Source organism: Rhea pennata, chromosome 3, assembly GCF_028389875.1.
Source record: "Rhea pennata isolate bPtePen1 chromosome 3, bPtePen1.pri, whole genome shotgun sequence".
In the NCBI taxonomy this organism is placed as follows: Eukaryota; Metazoa; Chordata; class Aves; order Rheiformes; family Rheidae; genus Rhea; species Rhea pennata.
Window position 1 is genome coordinate 25,370,050 of NC_084665.1, and position 17,786 is coordinate 25,387,835.

Below are 17,786 nucleotides of genomic sequence, written 5' to 3' on the forward strand. Positions count from 1 at the left end.
AGTCTTATAAGTTAGCTGATTTCCTCAAAAGACTCCTTGTAAGTACGTTTATAAATATTAGCATTTTGGTGAAGAAGAAGAAAAGGTAAAAGGTTGAAAATTCTGATACAGGTCTTCTCAGAAAGTTTGCAACAGTGCTGGAACTAGAACCAAATCTCTTCATTTTGAGGGTTTCAGGTATAGATAAAAAGCCATTTTTAATCAGTTGTACAGGTTTAGTCACTGTGGCTTCTAGGCACTTGCTGGTTGAAGCTAAACCTCTAGGTCTGACTGCAGGATTATATTGTCAGTAGCTTGTTTTATAACAAGTAACGTGTCCATCATTACGTCCTTACTGCTGTAGACATGTTCAACAACAAATTAACTGAGGCTCTACTGACTTGTAGTTCCGACTTAGCACTGACATGAACTAATGATTGCAATTACAGTCATCTTCATAGGGAAGATATTTCAGTTTGGATATCAAAAATGAGTAATTTTGTACTTTCTTTTTGCCAATGCCACCTTAGCAAAGTATTGCTTATCTTTCATGGACATATGTTGTGATGAATCTGAATTTCAAGATTCTGCTTTCTTGGAGTAAAATGATTATTAAGATTGAATACAAATAGGAAGGTCCAACAGGCAAGATGGGCTTGTGTTTCGCTTCTGAGATGAATCAAAGCCTAAGCCACTGTAAGGAAGTGCAGGTAGTCGCTGATTAGTACGTGCTACAGGCCTCGTAAAAATCAACAAACTGTCAAATCCTGAACTGCTGAGATGGGAACTTGGCCGTGCAGGTCGAAGCTGGCTTGCATTTTTGTTGTAGCTACTCAGGTGCGATCGAGTTCTGCGTGACTCTGCTCGGCGAGAGCCGAGCACCTTTTGTGATCACCAGGCCCCCCAGTGAGGCGTTCTCCGAGTTAGCTGAGTAAACTGAAAAAGGCTTATGTTTTCCCCGGCACCTGTTTGAAAATAATACGACATTACTCGTCAGCGCTTACATATCTTTCTGCATGTTGGCTCTCTAGAACAGTCCTTTTGTAACAGCTTGTTTTGGGATGTGGCAGAACATTTAGCTGTGCTTTCAGAAACTGATAGTACGTTGGCTTGGGCTTGTTTACATAGAACGAGATTCTTAATTTCATAAAGATGTACAGAAATGGATATGTAGTGTGATTTATATTTTGCTTGAAGGTTTATTTTACTGAGTTGAAAATGGATGTATTGAACCAGAAACCTTGAAAGAGGAGGCTTCACTAGGTGTTCAGTTGATGGTCTGCTGAGAGATCAGTCGGTGGTACACGACTAGAAGACAGAGTATATAGTCATTTGCTCATTTAGATCAGAAATTCCCATAAACTTTGCTAGGAAAAGGATTAGATGCATTGATAATACTGTTTTACTTCTTGAAGCCATGCAAAAGTTTGTGGAAAAAAGAATTGTAGTATTTCACTACGGTAAGTTGTAATTTGTTATATTACCTAACTATAATATAGTTCCTTGTGCCAGCTATGTTCTTGTCTTTAAATAAGATAACTGGTGTTTGAAGTGGTGCTTGCTGGATTTAATGAATCCACATCCTTATGTCTTTTTTGCCTTCACTTTACAGAAAGTGGATGTGCCTGTGATGCTGAGACACCTGCGGGAGCAGAGAATGTTTATGATCCAGACCATAGCCCAATACAAATTTGTCTATCAAGTGCTCATTCAGTTCCTGCAAAACTCCAGACTTATTTAATCTCTTTAAAGATCCCAGACACAGCTTTCTGGATTTGACTGAACCTTGCTGATAGGAGGGGAACTCCTTGATAACGATGTGTGCATATATTGTACTTACTCAAGTTGTCTTGAAAGTAGGCAGTGATTGTTCTTTACTAGAGTCTCCCATGGATTATTTTATACAAGATATAATTTATTTTTCTCAGAATAACTTTTGAATTACTTTAATAACTTGTGAAACTTATGGTAACTTTTGAATTGAACCACATTTGACATGACTGATCTGCATTGTAACGTGTTCATAGGGAAAGCAATTCTTTCTAAAGATGTAGTATACTAGCTTTTAGCTTGCTGCATAGTTTATAAAACAAACAGTTATTTGGCAGTAGGTTTTTTCTCAGATAAGAATACAATGGAGCCAATATGTGCCTTCCATGGTAAAAGTGAGACCTGCTACATGTCAGCTAGGGTTCTGTAAGAGCAGAGTCTGAGGATGCAGAATCCTAAGGTACGGAGACCAGTGCCTCTGCACAAGCAGCATGGAGAGTTACAAACACAGGCAGTTGTGAGGGCAGAGAACTCTGGGTGCTAAAACTGTTCAATTTCACAAAAATTACAGTTTCAATTTAATCCTTCGAAGAAGCCATTTTGGCTTCTATGCTAACAATAAGTGCTTGTTTAGCATATAGGCTAAATGAGGCATTTACCATTCTTTGGAGGGGTCCTTAAGAGATGAAGGATTGGAAGAGCAATCCAGAACAAGACGAGGTCAATCAGTGAGTCTTTCTGGTAATGTAGTGGGCTGTGGATTGAATGGCGGAGGCATTTCAGCTTAAATACCAGCCCCCCGCCCTTCACCCCCCTGCCCACCCCCACATACACTTTAGCAAGTTGTGGTGGAATTCCCACACTGTTATTTCTGGTGTAAGTGATGGAAAGAAAAGTTCCTGCACTGAGGCTGCTCCCTCTTCACACAACTCCTGTTTCTCATCTCCATAAGCTACCTTCCTCCTGCCAGCAGTCCTGCTCTTGGCTGAACTTGCTTGGACTTGGTGGTCCTGTAGGATTGCTAGGGAACAGATCAGGCCAGAAAAGATCCCTGGAGGTCTCTGGTCCCAGCTCTGCTCACAGCTGGGCCAACTTCAAAATTGGATTGAGCACCGAAGGTCGTGTCTGGTTGACTTTCAGAAATCTCTTGAGAGTGGAGGTTCCCCAGCCTTGCTGGGTCCGGTCCCAATGCTTAGCCATTGCTGTGGTACAATTATTTTTCCTGAATATCCATCTCTTTCCCAGATAAATTTAACCTTTTAGTCTCTCATTCCTTTTGCTTTGCAAGCCTACCTGCTAATCATGGCCCTCCATCCTCATCTTTAACCCCTTCTCCTCTGGCAGCTGGTCCTACCCAAATGCCCCTTCTCTCCTTTTAGGGGATCCTCGCTGCCTCCCAATTCCTAAATATTTTATCCTCCTTCTGCCTCTAGTTTTGGATCCCCTTATTTGCCCTGCTGTCTGGTGCTTCTGTCTTTATACTGTCTGTACAGCCTGGGGCAGATAAACAGTCTGATTCCTGTTTTTTCTATCTCCCGATTTTCTATTGTGTGTCTCTTTGCTGGATGAGAATGTTTATTTCTTCTGATGATACAGCTGTTGTGCCATGGCATTATGGAAAATGCAGTCATTGGTCTTTCTGCAAAGAAAAGCTTCAGCAGTAGAAGATAGGATAGGTCAAATTAAGTATTATTGGAGGCTGTGAACCGGGAGTTCCTAACTCTCAAACAAGTCACAGGATCACAGAATTGTTGGGGTTGGAAGGGACCTCAGGAGATCATTTAGCACAACCCCCCCCCGCTCCAGCAGGGTCACCTACAGCAGGTTGCCTGAGATTGCGTCCAGTCGGGTTTTGAATATTTCCAAGGATGGAGACTCCACAACCTCTCTGAACAACCTGTTCCAATGTTCAACCACCTTCACAATGAAGTGTTTTCTTCTGTTCTGAAGGAATTTCCTGTACTTTAGTTTGTACCTGTTGCCTCTTGTCCTGTCCCTGGGCACCACTGAGCAGAGACTTGCTCTGGCTTCTTTACACTCTTCCATCAGTTATTTATACACGTTTATCAGATTCCTCTCCTCTCCCAAGCTTTTTCTTCTCTAGGCTAAACAGCCCCAGCTCTCTCAGCCTTTTCTCATATGACAGATGCACCAGCCTCTTAATCATCTTAGTAGCCCTTCACTGGACTTGTTCCTGTAGCTCTCTTGTACTGTGGAGCCCAGAACTAGACCTGTACACTGGATATGTCCTCACTAGGGCTGAGTAGAGGGGCAGGATCACCTCCCTCGGCCTGCTGGCAACACTCTTCCTAATGCACCCCAGGATACCATTGGCCTTTTTGGCTGCAAGGGCACATTGCTGGCTCATGGTCAATATGTTGTCCACCGCCTTCTCTGCAAAGCTGGTCCCCAGTTGGCCCCTAGCCTTCCTGCTGCATGAGGTTATTCCTCCCTGGGAGCAGGACTTGGCACTTCCCTTTGTTGAACTGCTTCAGGTTCCTCTCTGCCCATTTTTCCAGCCCCATAAGGGACTCATAAGGTCCCTCTGAATAGCAGCGCAACCATCTGATCAGTGTATCAGCGACTCTTCCCAGTTCTGTATCATTTTTAAAAAAAAAAATCATGTGTGTCCTAAAACCTACTGTGGAAACACAGGTTATAATCCAGAAAGCCTGCAATGCAGTAACTGTTCAAGAGAATCAGAAATACATTGCTTATTTGTGGCCATCTCACTAAACTGCTTTTCTAAAATTCCCCTCCATCTATTTGGAAACAAAATTCAAACTTTTGTTGTAGTTCTTGTTTTAAATGTGTATAACCGAGCCATAATAGCTTAAAATCTATGCATAAAGGCCTAAGCTTACATGCATGCTCATCTTCAGTGGGGTCACTAAAGGCACCTGCAATTGCTTAAAACCACTGGGAGCTTAATCTACACTTCAGTACTTGAATGCTTCTCAAAATACCTTTAAAACTCCACTGTGTTTTTAGTTGGCACTATGCAGCACAGGCCTAATGATACGAGAAGAATTCTGGTGGAAACTGCTAGTTACCAGCAAATGCTCATGAGTTATCTAGCTATATCATCTTGACTGTGTTCCTTTTAAGGATCACCTGAGTTCTCAGTCAACTTTAGTTTTCCTCTAATTTCTTCTAATGCCAACATATCTCTTGTTAAATTAGCAGCAACCATTTAAAGTCTTTTCAGCAGCATCTGCATGATAATTACACTGCGATGCTTTATATCTGGGAAACAAGCCAAGGAATAAACCTTGAAGCAAAGTGTATTAAATTAGTTATCTCATTATAGCTTTTTGAATAATTTCCTAATGATGAATTAAGTTTGAATTCAGAGCTGTCAAGTCCCATTGCTCCACTTGGAATTGAGAGGTAGAAAATCAGAAGGGAAAATAATCTGTTCCTATGTCTTACTATTCAACTGGTTTTGGTTGAGATATACACTAGTATTTCCACAGTAAGTATGGAAAAAGTTATTTCATAAGAGAAAGTAGATAGCTGCGTTTAAAGGGAAGAAAATTAGGCAAATGTTGTCTTCTATGCAAACACACATCATAGATGTCTTAGAAAAATATTAATTACAAAATGGCACCAAAAAGCCTTTCCAAATTAAGTCAGTGCCTATTAATGAGGCAAATAAATGGCCACATAGTAAATGATCATTCCCAATTAACTTGTCACATGGCTGGTATGGTAGATAGAGGCTAGTGTGACTCACTTTTTCCCTTTTATTGTGAAAGAATGGTAATTTAAAACTTTTTGTTTCATCTGACTTCAATGTATTTTTCCTGCTAGGTTTTATCTTGACTAGATCTGCTAATTCATAGGTGAATTGGGCTAGTGCATGTCTTCGGAGGTCCCTTTCCACCTCAGCTTGCAACCAAACTTCAGCAGCTTTATGATTGAAATGCAATACGGTTTTGCAGGGGAAAAAATGAACTTTCTTCTGACTTTGAACCTGTTGTAGTTTTATCAGACCTAATTTGCTTGGGCAGTGTTCCCTAACCTTCAGGGAGTGACAGGAAAACGCATTTTGTATCCAATTTCATTAGTCATAGCAGGAATGAAAGCAGGAGACTTAAAGAAACAGAACTCTCTACTTTCTGCCCCACAGACTTAACAGCCATGTTTAAGCAGAAAAGGAGGACAGTTTTGAGATGGGATGCATACTTCCTAGCATCAAAGCATGGCGATGGGTTGGTTACAAGAAACCATATTTATCCATTTGGAGTAGAATTTGGATTGAAAATCTTACAAAAATGCATGAATTCTGTAAGAATGGAGCTGTGTCTCGAAAGAGTTTATGAAAGAAGCAGGCTTCTCCAAGCCTTGCCAGTTGCACTCTGGCATGTTTAGCCTATTTTCCTTCATTCCTTCATTTACTTTGGAAGAGAGAACTTGGAGGGGTTGAATAAGTCCGACTTAGGGGTCCATTAAGTTTATTTTCCTTTTTCATGCACTTTCAATCTACATTTAATGTTGCCATTTAACAGCATTTTTTTTTCCTTAATAGTGATGGTATTAAGATTGCTGACATCAAATTTTTAATTAAAGTTTGTAGTTTGTGGTCTCAGCATTTCACGATTAACACTATCTGGATCAGAGGTGGGAGGGAGGACTGCTGAATTTTGATGCTACTCACAAGAGGTCTGCTCAGTGCTGTAGATGTCCTGTTTGTGTCCTCCACATGCTGCAGTGGAGGATGGTGGAGCTTGGTCCAGTGCCTGCACATTAGCTGCTCTGGCCCTTCCGTGTTCCAGCTTCTCCACAGTCCTGCTTTAACACCGCTTGTCTTTGATCCACTCAGGAAAGATGAAGCTTGATCCCACACACTTTCTCTTATATAGGTGTATAGTTACCATAAATTCTCATCTTTATTAGAAGTATCTTTTCCCTAAAATAATGTTTCAACTGGAGTGGGACACATCTGTGAGAATTTATTCAACTTACTGCTAAAACATTCATTTTTAAGCAGTGTATTGAACACTTCTGTTCCACTTACTTAAATCAGCTGTCTCTACTTCAAATATTAAATATTTGCATGATTTCAAGAGCTTTTTTTTTTTTTTTTTTTAAAAAAAAATCCTTTCTTGTAAGCAGAAATGCAAACGGTAAAACACAGTTTGGAAATGAGTAAGTCTCAGTGCTTCAATAGAGATGATCATAGAAGATCATTTAAGCTAATAATTGTTTTTAGTTTTTGACCCAATACTTGCTATGTCACTGTAGCCCACAACTGACCCTAAAGCAAGTGCTGATAGGAGAGCTCTTACAGGATAGAGCAGGCAAATCTTCTGGGGTAAATTCAGCAGTTACTGCCCACACTGCGTTCTCAACAGCCGACTTCCCAAGGGCTTCTTGGGATGAGATGATGACTGAGTTTGCTGTTGCTAGTTTTGCTAATGATTTGTGAATAGTGTGCTTGAAAAGGGTAAGGACCAGTAAGGCTGATATGATGTCCTCTAGCAGCTCTTCTGCCTCAGTAACAGACTAGAATGAAATTTTGCCACTCATCTTTTTGGATAAGAGTGCATTACAGCTGGAGAATCAGGGTGGCTCCTGTTTCATGAAACAAAGGATGCATCTTGTTGAAGGAGCAAGTAGCCAAATCTGATCCTGAAAAAGAAGTACAGCTTAAAGGGATAATTTGTACAATATTCTATAAAACTGGATATAAATCTGCTAATGCATGACCACAGGGATGTGGGGTTTGAGTGTAGATTTTGATGCCAACAGGAGAAAGGTTTACAGGGTCAGACTCCTGAAGGCCATAGCCCCTAGTTCATTCTTAGCCTTGCCTAGAGCTTTTTCATGTAGACTCTGGTGCTACAGGAACTACAAATGCAGTTCTTGCCATATGAGCCTTTAGAGAGGCGAGCAGGATGTAATATATGAAGTCACTTGTAACCTTGGCTTGCAGGGATTTGAAGGTCTGTGATTTGAGGAAGGGACAGCTGGCTGTTGGGCAAACGAGAGAGGATGGCATTTTTAGTGAAACTATTGTTAAATAGTGAAACAAAACACTAGTGCCCAAGCCAAAAAAAAAAATAGTGTTTTATATTTTTAAAAGTAAACAACCATTTCTGTTATCATAAGATACTCTGGAAACGGTGAATTTCCCTGGTTGTTCTTAGCCATTTTTCTGCATGGTTCTTCTGTGTTTCAGGGTTTTGATGCCTGTGATTTGTGTGCGCTCTGAGAGTTTCCCACATGCTACTATTACAGGACTTTACTGACTTTACCTCCACAGGGTGAACTGTAAGTCAGCAGTAACATGGCAGCTTTCACTGAACAATTTAGCACTATTTAACAGTCATGGAAAGAGTATATTCATTACAGGGCTCTGCTAAAATATTAGTGCTTAGAGGTTCATTCTTCCAAATACTTCAGTAGCAGTCTTCCCTGATATGCAAACAAGAGCAAATGGGGAAGGTTTCCTATGAAATATTTCCATGGCGTCTTGTCTTTGATAGTGGGTGGTAGCTGATACTGAGGGAAGAAATGTAAGAATGAGCTATAGCATATTGTGTTCAGCCCCTCTAGCATCATGCCTCGCAATCAGTGATTTAGGGGCTTCCTGAGATGCAAGGTATATCCTATTCACCATGTTTAATCAAATGCTGATGGAGCAATCTTCCATGAATTGCATAATCTTTTTTTTTAAAAAAAATATTCTCTGGCCTTCACAACATCCTGTGTTAGGGAGTTCCACAACTTACTTTAATTAAACAAAGAAGTCCTTGTTCATATAATGTATATGTTAAATAAAGGTATTTTCTTGCTGCTACTCAGAATCTTTAAAAGAAAATAAATTTTTACTGCCAAAAACATTGTTAGTAGTATGAGTGTCCTGTTGATATTTGTTCTTATGGAAAACATATTTTCCTCATTAGTAAAGTACCTTTCTTTGGATATTTTACAAAGGAAAGAAGTTTACACATGCAGATGACTGTACTATTCCCATATAGAACTGTGTGGGATGTGTTAAATGAAATAACATGTTTAAATAAGTACGTAAGTTTTACATCACTGGATTTTACTGTCCTGTTTTACTTCAGTATTTTGATGATTCCTGTTGTATTTGCTCTTTAACTCTGTACATGACAGTTTAGTGCAAAACAGTGACTTAACAATCTCACGATCTCATCGTACGTACATGTTTGTTTTGCAGACAAGTGAGACATCAGTTATATGCTCTTCCTCACCCTCCACCCCCTCCTGTTCAGGCTGAACAGCATAACTATTTTATACTATTGAAAGCCTTAAAAAAAATCTATGCATGCTATTTTATATTCTAATGTATTATTCATATCAGTACATAAGCTTATGCTTGTCAGTTTTATCTTGTGTATAGAACTGATTACTTTTGACAGTATTTTTGCACTGTTTCTTTTCTTTCTCTTTTTATAAAGTTCTATTCAGCATTAATTGACTGCAATAATTTTTTACCTCTTTCACTGCCTTTGTGTAAATAGTTATTAAATGCTTTTTCAAATATGAGAATGTCTTCAGTCACTAAGTTTTTTTTTTGTTTGTTTTGTTTTTTTTTTTTTTTTTTTTGGTAAAGCTGTCCTTCATCTTCACAGTATACAATAAACCATTTTTTTAAAGGAAAGCCATGCTTGTGTTCTTTCCTGTGCAAGCTTAAGGTTTTACATCTGCACCAATCTTGCTTCTGTTAGTTTCCCTTGGCACAGCCAGAGTCACAGTGAATCTCAAGGAACCTTCTGTAAACAGTAATCCAGTTTTATAGGGGCAAGACTTGTATTCGTGCTTTCACTGTGCTAATCTGATTTTTGGAATTTGAATACAGCTGGACTATGTCCAGAGCCCAGCCTTCCCTTTTCTAAAATAGAGGTGGTATTCTCCTGGAAAATGGGCTGTTTGACAAGATAAAGTTTGACAAAAATAGTCAATTGTGGTCCATTCTTCCTGATGTTTGGGGCTGTGGTAAGTGGCCTTGGCTCTCTGGCATTGTAAACTTTATTCCACCAACATTTTCTTGCTAGAGCAATAAAGCTTTCAGGAAAACAATCTAACAAACCCTCATTCTATAGCAATTTTATTTTCAGAGAAGTAGATACAAGAAAGAACATATGAAGTTCTCGAACAATAGCAATGTGTTATATCTCCCTCATCCAACTTCATAAGCTTTAACAGCAGAAAGGAATGGTCATGTAGCTTTAAACTACATGCTTCAACTGTGTATAGTGCTGAAAGTATACAGCCATCTCTCCCTTAAAGCAATTGCCTGTCACTGATCTAAACTGAAGGAGAAAAAAAAATAAATAAAAAACCAAAAAAACAGAAAGGCACTGCAGTCTTCCCCCCCCCCCCATTTGGTATGTGCAGAGAAAACTAAGTTCCTTTAGATTTTTTTCCCCTGAAGAAGCTCTTGTTCCTCAATTAAGAGTAATTGCTAACAAACTAATAGAACAGTTCTAATCCACTGCTGTAAGGAAACAGAGGCTCTCCTCTAACAAATTCAGTCTAACTTGCAGACAGGATTAAAAAGGCAGACGTTACAGTTTATACCTTGTGCAGTCCTTCTGAGTTAGGTGGTGGCGTTCTCTGTGCAATGCACACTGAGCTCTAGGTCCTTACGGAGATGAATTCCCACCTGCCAGAAGCAGTGTTGGGCCTGCAGGTTAAGCGGCTGAGAGAAAGGTAGTGGCTTTCTTGCAAGGGGCACAGAATGCATCAACCCCACTCCAACCTTCTCCGAGCTAAGCCATTGCAAACAAAACTGGATCCCTGATACTTAACAAAAAAAAAATCAGCTTTTGCTAATAATTAGCCAGAATAAATAAAACACCTGTGGAAAAAGTAGACATCACACATCTACTGCTTTCATGTAAATATATAACTAAAGGCAAGAGAGGTCAGGCCACTTTATTTACTTTACACAAATAAGATAGATACACATTAAAATCCATAAAGAAAAATTAGTCATTTTTGCACATGATTTGTCAAAATGCATACCCTATATGAAACCATAAAGTTTCTTTTAAAAGGCATCACAGATTTTTGGAACCTAGAAACATCTTGCAAGGTCTAAGTGTGTTTGTCATTCCAATTATAGGACAGAAATGTGTTCATACGCTACCAATTTTCAAAGCACTCCTGAAGGCTTCCATAACAAGGCTTTTTAAATAAAGGTTTGAAGGATTGCATAGATTCAAAGGCTCAGTGCTCCTCTAATTCCTGTTTGATCTCTGAAATGTATGGATGATCTTTCCCGTGTGCTACTTCCATGATACCAATTGCCTATGAAAAGAAAAAAAATATTCACACAATTGATTCACGTATAACACCAGGCTATAAATACTCTCTTCAGAGGGTTGAAACAGTCTGACACCTTTAGCTACTTTTTGTCCCCTTGTAGTCATAAACTCAGTAGGAAATAAAATGAATTCAAAACTAAGTAATAAAGGTTTTTACATTCATAGAATACATCTTTCATCTTAAAGGATCTCAAAGCACCTTTCAAAACGACATTCCTGACAAAACTACTTTGAATGCAACCAGCTCTAGGACAGAAAACTTTCAAGCGGGGTGGGGAATATTCTGGCAGGGGATTTAACCAGTATCAGATACAGCACTGTTCCTAGCAATTTATCCTTCAGCTAGCAGACCGATGAGCAGAGCTGTTGCAAGCGTTACTTTAAGGGGGTCTCAAACTTGATTCTATAAACCCTTCACCTCTTCCAGGCACTACCACTGCTTTAGGAAGGCAGTGAATGTGACATCCTGTCAGATTTCTGAATCTGCTGTGCTGGACTCCCTGCCGTGTTACTTAGAGACAGCTCTGGTCCTAGGAGTGAATGTTTCAGGCAGCGAAACACACTTTATTGCAGTTTCCTGCCAATATCCACAATGCATTAGAGAGTGGGCTTTACAGGCAAGTTTTCCACTTGAAAAAAGGATAGCAGTAGCCCCAAACAGATGCAAGAACAGCATAGCTATACTTTCAGTTCTATTAGGAATATGTCTGAGAGTATTTAAAGTCCAAAACACTAAAATAAATAAAGTGAGGAACTGCAGCAGTCAGGCCTCTCCTCTCAGGAAGCGTTAACAGAATTACCCCCATGTTTGTTAATCAGTACAGCATGAGCCTTAGCTTCTACCCGAGCCGCCACGAGCAAGGCCTCCATTCCCCCTCTTGCACCAAAGAAGGCACGACAGCCTCCTGGACGAGCTGCTTGCAGACTGACAGAGAACAATGGTTTTGTTTTTCCACTAAATCGTAAACATCAAGGACTGGGATAACTTTGGGCAGTTCCTGTAGGCAGCTTTTGGAAATGAGTCATTAGAAAATGTTTGTGTTCAGAAGCTAACTATGCCAACAAATCTACCTGCAGTTCCCCTCCACCTCCCCATCCCACGTTCTTACTGGCACAAATCCCAGTTTTAGTCAAAGCTTTAAGACTAAAGCAAAGGGAAAAAAATCTATGCTAATTTTAAACAAGGGTATTGGTTACATTTTAGAGCCTATATTCCCGTAGTATCTTTCACGATGACTGGATAGGTCTGTTATTGCTGGCTAAAAACTTGCCAGCATCAGAAAAGGAAAAATACCATGACATTCCAGACCAAGTCATTATATACTACAGTAGTCAGTGACATTTAAGAAACTAAAATAAACTTCTGTCCAACAACAATAGGGGAAGAAAGTAATGAAACATGTACAGACTAATTAAAAAAAATAAAAAGCTAAAGAATAAAGAACAGACTAATAAAGAAAGAGGACTGAAGAAAAAACTAAACCCAAATGCAGTATTTGCCAATGTCAGCATTACCATATGCATTGAATTCTCTTCAGTTATTTAAAAATCAATTGGTTCCAGAACAAATAACCACCAAAAGCATGCCTAGTTTAACTTGGATGTAGAAATCATAGACATCAATGAAACACTATGCGCCTTTTATAAGAGCCAAACTTTTTTTTCTTATCTAGCAAGTGAGAGAAGTTAAGAGTTCTGCTTTATTTACACTAGTACAGCTCTAACACTGTGAAGAATATATGACAGAAGTGATGTTAGCCAAAATACTCATTCCAAATGCTAAAGAAGAAGATCATTGTGGAAAGACAAGATGCTTTGTGTGAGAGAACAGACCTATACTGCATCTTTGGGGGGGGGGGGGGAATCAAAACTGAGTCAAATCTCCAGTAACAAAATATATTAACACATGTTGCATTATCTACCAAACTAGATTTACTGGCAGAGAAGCACTTAGTGTTTCAATAATTCCATGCCTAAGCTGGTGTTACAAAAGAAGAAAACAGGAAATACCCTCTTTAGGGCTTTAACTCCAGCCGTTCTGTTCTCCAGCGCCATATACAGCCTCCCTAATTTCAGCCACATGGAGGCAACATTCAGCGAGTGGGAAGGATAATGCTTACTGCAAGAGAAAAAAAAAAAAAGAGAGAGAGAAGAAAAAAAGTCAGCTTTACCAAACCCTGCAGTTTCACAGCATTTTCTCAGCCCTGTCCCCTCTTGCAGGGCACGAAGCTGGCTCTTGTTGCCCCTACCCATTCAGTGCTCATCCCCTCTGCTCTGACTGCCAAGAGCCAGTGCCAGTCGTTTCTGTGATGGGGATGCCTGTCAATTGGGAATTGAACTGAAACTACCATATGCCTCCGAACAGCTGTCAGATGGCAAGGACTTTCTGTCACTAGTGTTAATCCGGCCAACTAGAGAAAGAGACTGCATTGTTACTAGCTTTCTGAGCCACCCTACAACTGCAGAAGAAACTTTGCTTATTCCAGAGCCACCAGCCTTTAATGGAAAGCAAGGGGCTCCTGGCGGCACGCACAGCACACATGCTATTCTGTACTTGCAGCACTGAACTAGCAGAGCCCAGTGCAGCGGAGCTGACCTGGCATGCCGGGCTCAGAGCCAGAGGAGCTGGGCAAGGCCCAGGGATGATAAATAGCACTGAACTCCCAGGGGGAATGCGTTGGCACGTTCTCTGTATCACCGCTCTCTGCCAAGTGATCTGTGACTTCACGTTGGCATCCGCTCTAAAGGGAGAGCTTTACTTGTGCTCCCCCCCCACACCCTGTCTGGAAAGAAAGTCATGTCTCAAGAGGAGAATTTGCTTGGGAGACTCACAGCACGATCAGATACAGTGAGTAACCAGCTGCCTTTAATGAATAACATCACTACTTTAAAAGCACTCCCCCTAAAAAACCCAAACCAAACCAAAACAGAAAAATCAACAGAGAATACTAACATTTTCCTGTGGAAGCTGTGTGCTGCCTTGCCCCATGCCAGGACTTCAGCCTGCACACTCTCCCACGTCCTTGATCTCCACTGTCCTAGAGCTCAAGGCATCAGGACACCAACAAACGTAGCCTCTGAGTGCAGAGGCTGCGCTCAGCTCCAGCTCCCTCTGCTGCTCAGCCCCAGTCCTGGGACAGGGCTCTGCTTCCCTGCAATCATGACAGTCCTGTTACTGCAGAGACAGGACAGCGTGGGGGGTTGATGGTAACATCTGGGCTTTGCCTCACTTCATACAAAATACTGACTGCAGATTCACTTCAAAGCTCTGGTTTAGAAAACTTTTAGGAGGATATTTAAAAAAAAAAACAGTATTTACCTAGTTAAGCAGGATTGTCACAGCACCCATGGTGGTGTAACTTATTTAGAGAGCTCAAGGTAATAATTTCAGAGAGTCATCTTTTGCTACACATTGCAGGCCACGTTCTGATGGTAACAAAAATCCATCCCAGCATTTAAATTCTCTCTTTGAGTAGTGATGTCATGGACAGCAAGTTTCTACAATATGTACTGAGAGAAGTGAACTCTGCCCAAACATGTCTTAGTTTAACTCAGATTACTGAATTATAGCAGTAAAAGTCTTATATTTACCTGTATGGTCTTATAATTTTTTGCCCATAACGCAGCGCACCTTCCCAGTCCTGCATGTACAGACAGACACCCATGGCTTGGTACATCATGTGTAACATATAAACATTACTGTCTTCAAATACTGCACCCATCTTGTCCAGGCTAAGCTCACAAATCTCCAGTAATTCAGTAGGAGGTATAAAGTAGTCAAGGAATGCAGTAAATGCATGGTCTTTGGTTAAACAGCTATGTGGTACTGCCAAAGAAGAACTGCCTTATACTTGTCCAGAATGGTTTTGAAAAGTCCTCTTCTTTCAAATGACATGAATATTTCTCTGCTACAACAACTCCAGAACTAAGGTATTGTTCTACAAACCTAGCTTTCAGATTAAAAAAAAAAAAAAAAAAAAAAAAAAAGAAAGAAATCTGCTGGTCCAGTGATGTCAGAAGAAGAGAGAGTGAAACTTCACATAGTAGGTACAGACTCAGGCATGAAATAGCCTGGTGTAACCCTGACCCAGTGAATCTTGCATTTTTTTTCCTGCATTGCACCACTGTTACAACAGGTAGGGTTGTGACCATCAGTTGTTGCCACAGCCTTGCATTGCAGTCACTCAAAAACAGGCAATATTACCACACCCTAACACATAAAACACACTGATGCTCATTCTTGTCTCTGGCTTTACTGTCTTCACAGGACATCAGCCTTACTGATAAAAATTTAAAACTAAACAGGAAGGAACAAACCCAGGGTCTACAATCCCACAACACTGGCAATGGTGAACTGCCACTTATCTCAGGAACACAAAAGGGACAGAGGCATATTCCAAATTCTAATGGTCGTAGCATTTCACCTGCAGGTACTTTTGACGCAAGTCACAAGATAAGATTTTTAGGTCACACAGCAAGCCACTGGAGTCAGGGTGAGGCAAAGGATATATTTGTAGTGTTTGGCTCTCCTGAATTCTTCAATCACATTCCTGGCATATTTGATCATGTCCCATACTGCCTCTGCTGATGGAGGATCATTCAGCTTGCGGATTTCCAGTTTTTCTTTATCCTAAAGGAAACACAACACTAAAATGTTATAAAGTTATAAATGTAGGTTCCAGATCCTACAAATAAAGATGCACATGCTACACAAAATCACTCTAATAAAAACACAGAGATGGGAACTTCAGCTCCTTAAAGATTGCATGAACAAAGGTAGAACGTGCATCTGCAATTTTTTCCTAAAACCTTAGCTAGAAATCCTAAAATTCTCTCCCTTCCAGTTTGTTTGCCATTCCCTAGTTTCATGAAGTCCTTTGCTCATGTAAGGTCCAAGAACTTTCCAATTTTGTGACGATAGCAGTTTTACATAGGAAGTTTCCCTGCTTCCAGGAGGTCAGGTATTAAATTTAGTTTTAAAGCGAGAAAAAAACAAATACTTTAGGCCTACAAACAAATGAAACCTCAGTGGGAAGATGGGAATATATTAAAGGCAGAACAGTATCCCTCATATCTAAAGACAAAAGACCATTTCCACATGTTTCTACATTACACACTGACTTTCTGCTGGACAGCTCCATTTACTCTTATCTTTCCATCTAACTTAATACTTCATGAAGAGTCAGCTGCAATCTGGAAACAATCTTTTGCTGTTTAAGCCTCAATTTGTTGATAGATTTCTTTCATCATTAATTAATTATTTCAGCTGTCAGCTGAGAGGGCTATTGGGATATCTGTTCAGAACTGAAGAAGGCTGAGTAACCGGTGATTCTGTGAACAGCACGTTGTTGGAATGAAATCCTTGCTTCAATAAACTCAGTGGCAAAATTATCAAGGCAACTGTGGGGGGAAACACAACTACAAGATCAATAGAATGGCTTCAAACAAGAATACTGGGTACTATTTGGAAAGAAAGAAAAATGAAGACGAGACTCCTTTAGAGGAAGGCCACTTTGGGAAGTATTTCTTAAAAAGAGACCCTCTGGGAAAATGGAGGAAAAAATGACCTGGAACTTCAGGATCAGGATTATGCTAGTCAAACCCATCATGACTGGAAAGGCAGAAGAGCCACAGGAAGCTGTTCTACTAGGATCTCCAGCAGAGGACAACTGAACAACTGGTAGAAGAGGCACAGCTGTTTCAGTGTCTGCTGGGTCTGAGTGCTTAAAGCCTGGCCTGCTGATCACAAGCAGCTGTCATCCAGGACGGTTCTGAGAGTAAGACGGAGGATGTGATAAAGGAATGTGCTTTCCCCCGCCCCACAGGAAATTCTGTTTCATTGATCCTGCTGGCTTTCTGAGTCATCCAGCAATATCATACAACATCACTTAGCATTGACCGAGATGCCCCAAACAGGGACTGCAGCAGGACTCTATCCCAGACCAGGACACCAAAAATACCCCAAGTAAGACTCACTAGCTGAGAGGGGGGAGAAAAAACTGAGCTGTGAACTAAATTCTTTTAGCCAACTAATGCAGACACACAGTATAATTATCTAGCTTTAACAAAGTCTTCATCTTCACTTTAAATAAACATCTACCAGGAAATTTCCTGATGCGTCACGATTACAGTGGAAAGAATGCATAACAGAAAGTCTTCTAGATAGTAAAAACAAAAACAAAACCCTATTATCTTGCTTTCCAAAAATTCATTAAATCAGATATAATGTATCTAAGGAACTATGTAGGTACCTTGATAATTAGAAAAAAAAAAAATCACCATTTTTATTACCTTTTCTTTTGTAATGCACTCCCTGCAATCACAGTTAAAGAAATAAGAGTCTCTTAACCGGTCATTTCTATCTTCTGTGGGATACAGGAGGTCAATATAGCTGGTAAAAATCTAGATGAGGAAAACACAGCAGTCTATGAAAAGCAGTATAAATATACACCTTTATCACAACAAGTTATTTGGTACTTTTATTTAGTATAATCACGCCATCTTGTGTACATACAAACAACTTGTGAATCCCTAGAGCCACAGGACCTGCCTATTCCCTCACATTCCAAACCTCTCGGCAGCACCAGGAGCACCAGGACTGTGAATGCAATCTGACAGAGGAGCGCTTCCTTTTCTATTAATTGCAGAATTTCCCTCAAATATTACCCTGGCTTAAACCCAGGACAGCAAGATTCAGGTGCAGATAACAAAACATCACAGCATAAATCTTGGTCT

At 40.2% G+C, this 17,786-nt stretch overlaps 2 protein-coding genes across 6 annotated transcripts in view; one reads left to right on the forward strand and one right to left on the reverse strand.

Annotated features, from left to right (window-relative positions):
- The window catches only part of PTPN14 (protein tyrosine phosphatase non-receptor type 14), a 122,119-nt gene extending 112,899 nt beyond the window's left edge, over window positions 1-9,220 (forward strand). For 2 of the 3 annotated variants that reach the window (XM_062571825.1, XM_062571826.1), the window contains exon 19: window positions 1,592-9,220. In XM_062571825.1, the coding sequence (XP_062427809.1) occupies window positions 1,592-1,720 (129 nt within the window). In that variant the 3' untranslated portion in view covers window positions 1,721-9,220. The remainder of the gene's footprint in view (window positions 1-1,591) is intronic. The other variant, XM_062571827.1, reaches the window with a different exon arrangement.
- Window positions 9,221-9,813: 593 nt separating this feature from the next.
- Window positions 9,814-17,786, reverse strand: part of SMYD2 (SET and MYND domain containing 2) — a 30,134-nt gene continuing 22,161 nt past the window's right edge. For all 3 annotated transcript variants that reach the window (XM_062573570.1, XM_062573568.1, XM_062573571.1), the window contains 5 exons: window positions 17,343-17,453; window positions 15,561-15,681; window positions 14,643-14,817; window positions 13,062-13,170; window positions 9,814-11,034 (listed from right to left, as the gene is read on the reverse strand). In XM_062573570.1, the coding sequence (XP_062429554.1) occupies window positions 10,954-11,034; window positions 13,062-13,170; window positions 14,643-14,817; window positions 15,561-15,681; window positions 17,343-17,453 (597 nt within the window). In that variant the 3' untranslated portion in view covers window positions 9,814-10,953. The remainder of the gene's footprint in view (window positions 11,035-13,061; window positions 13,171-14,642; window positions 14,818-15,560; window positions 15,682-17,342; window positions 17,454-17,786) is intronic.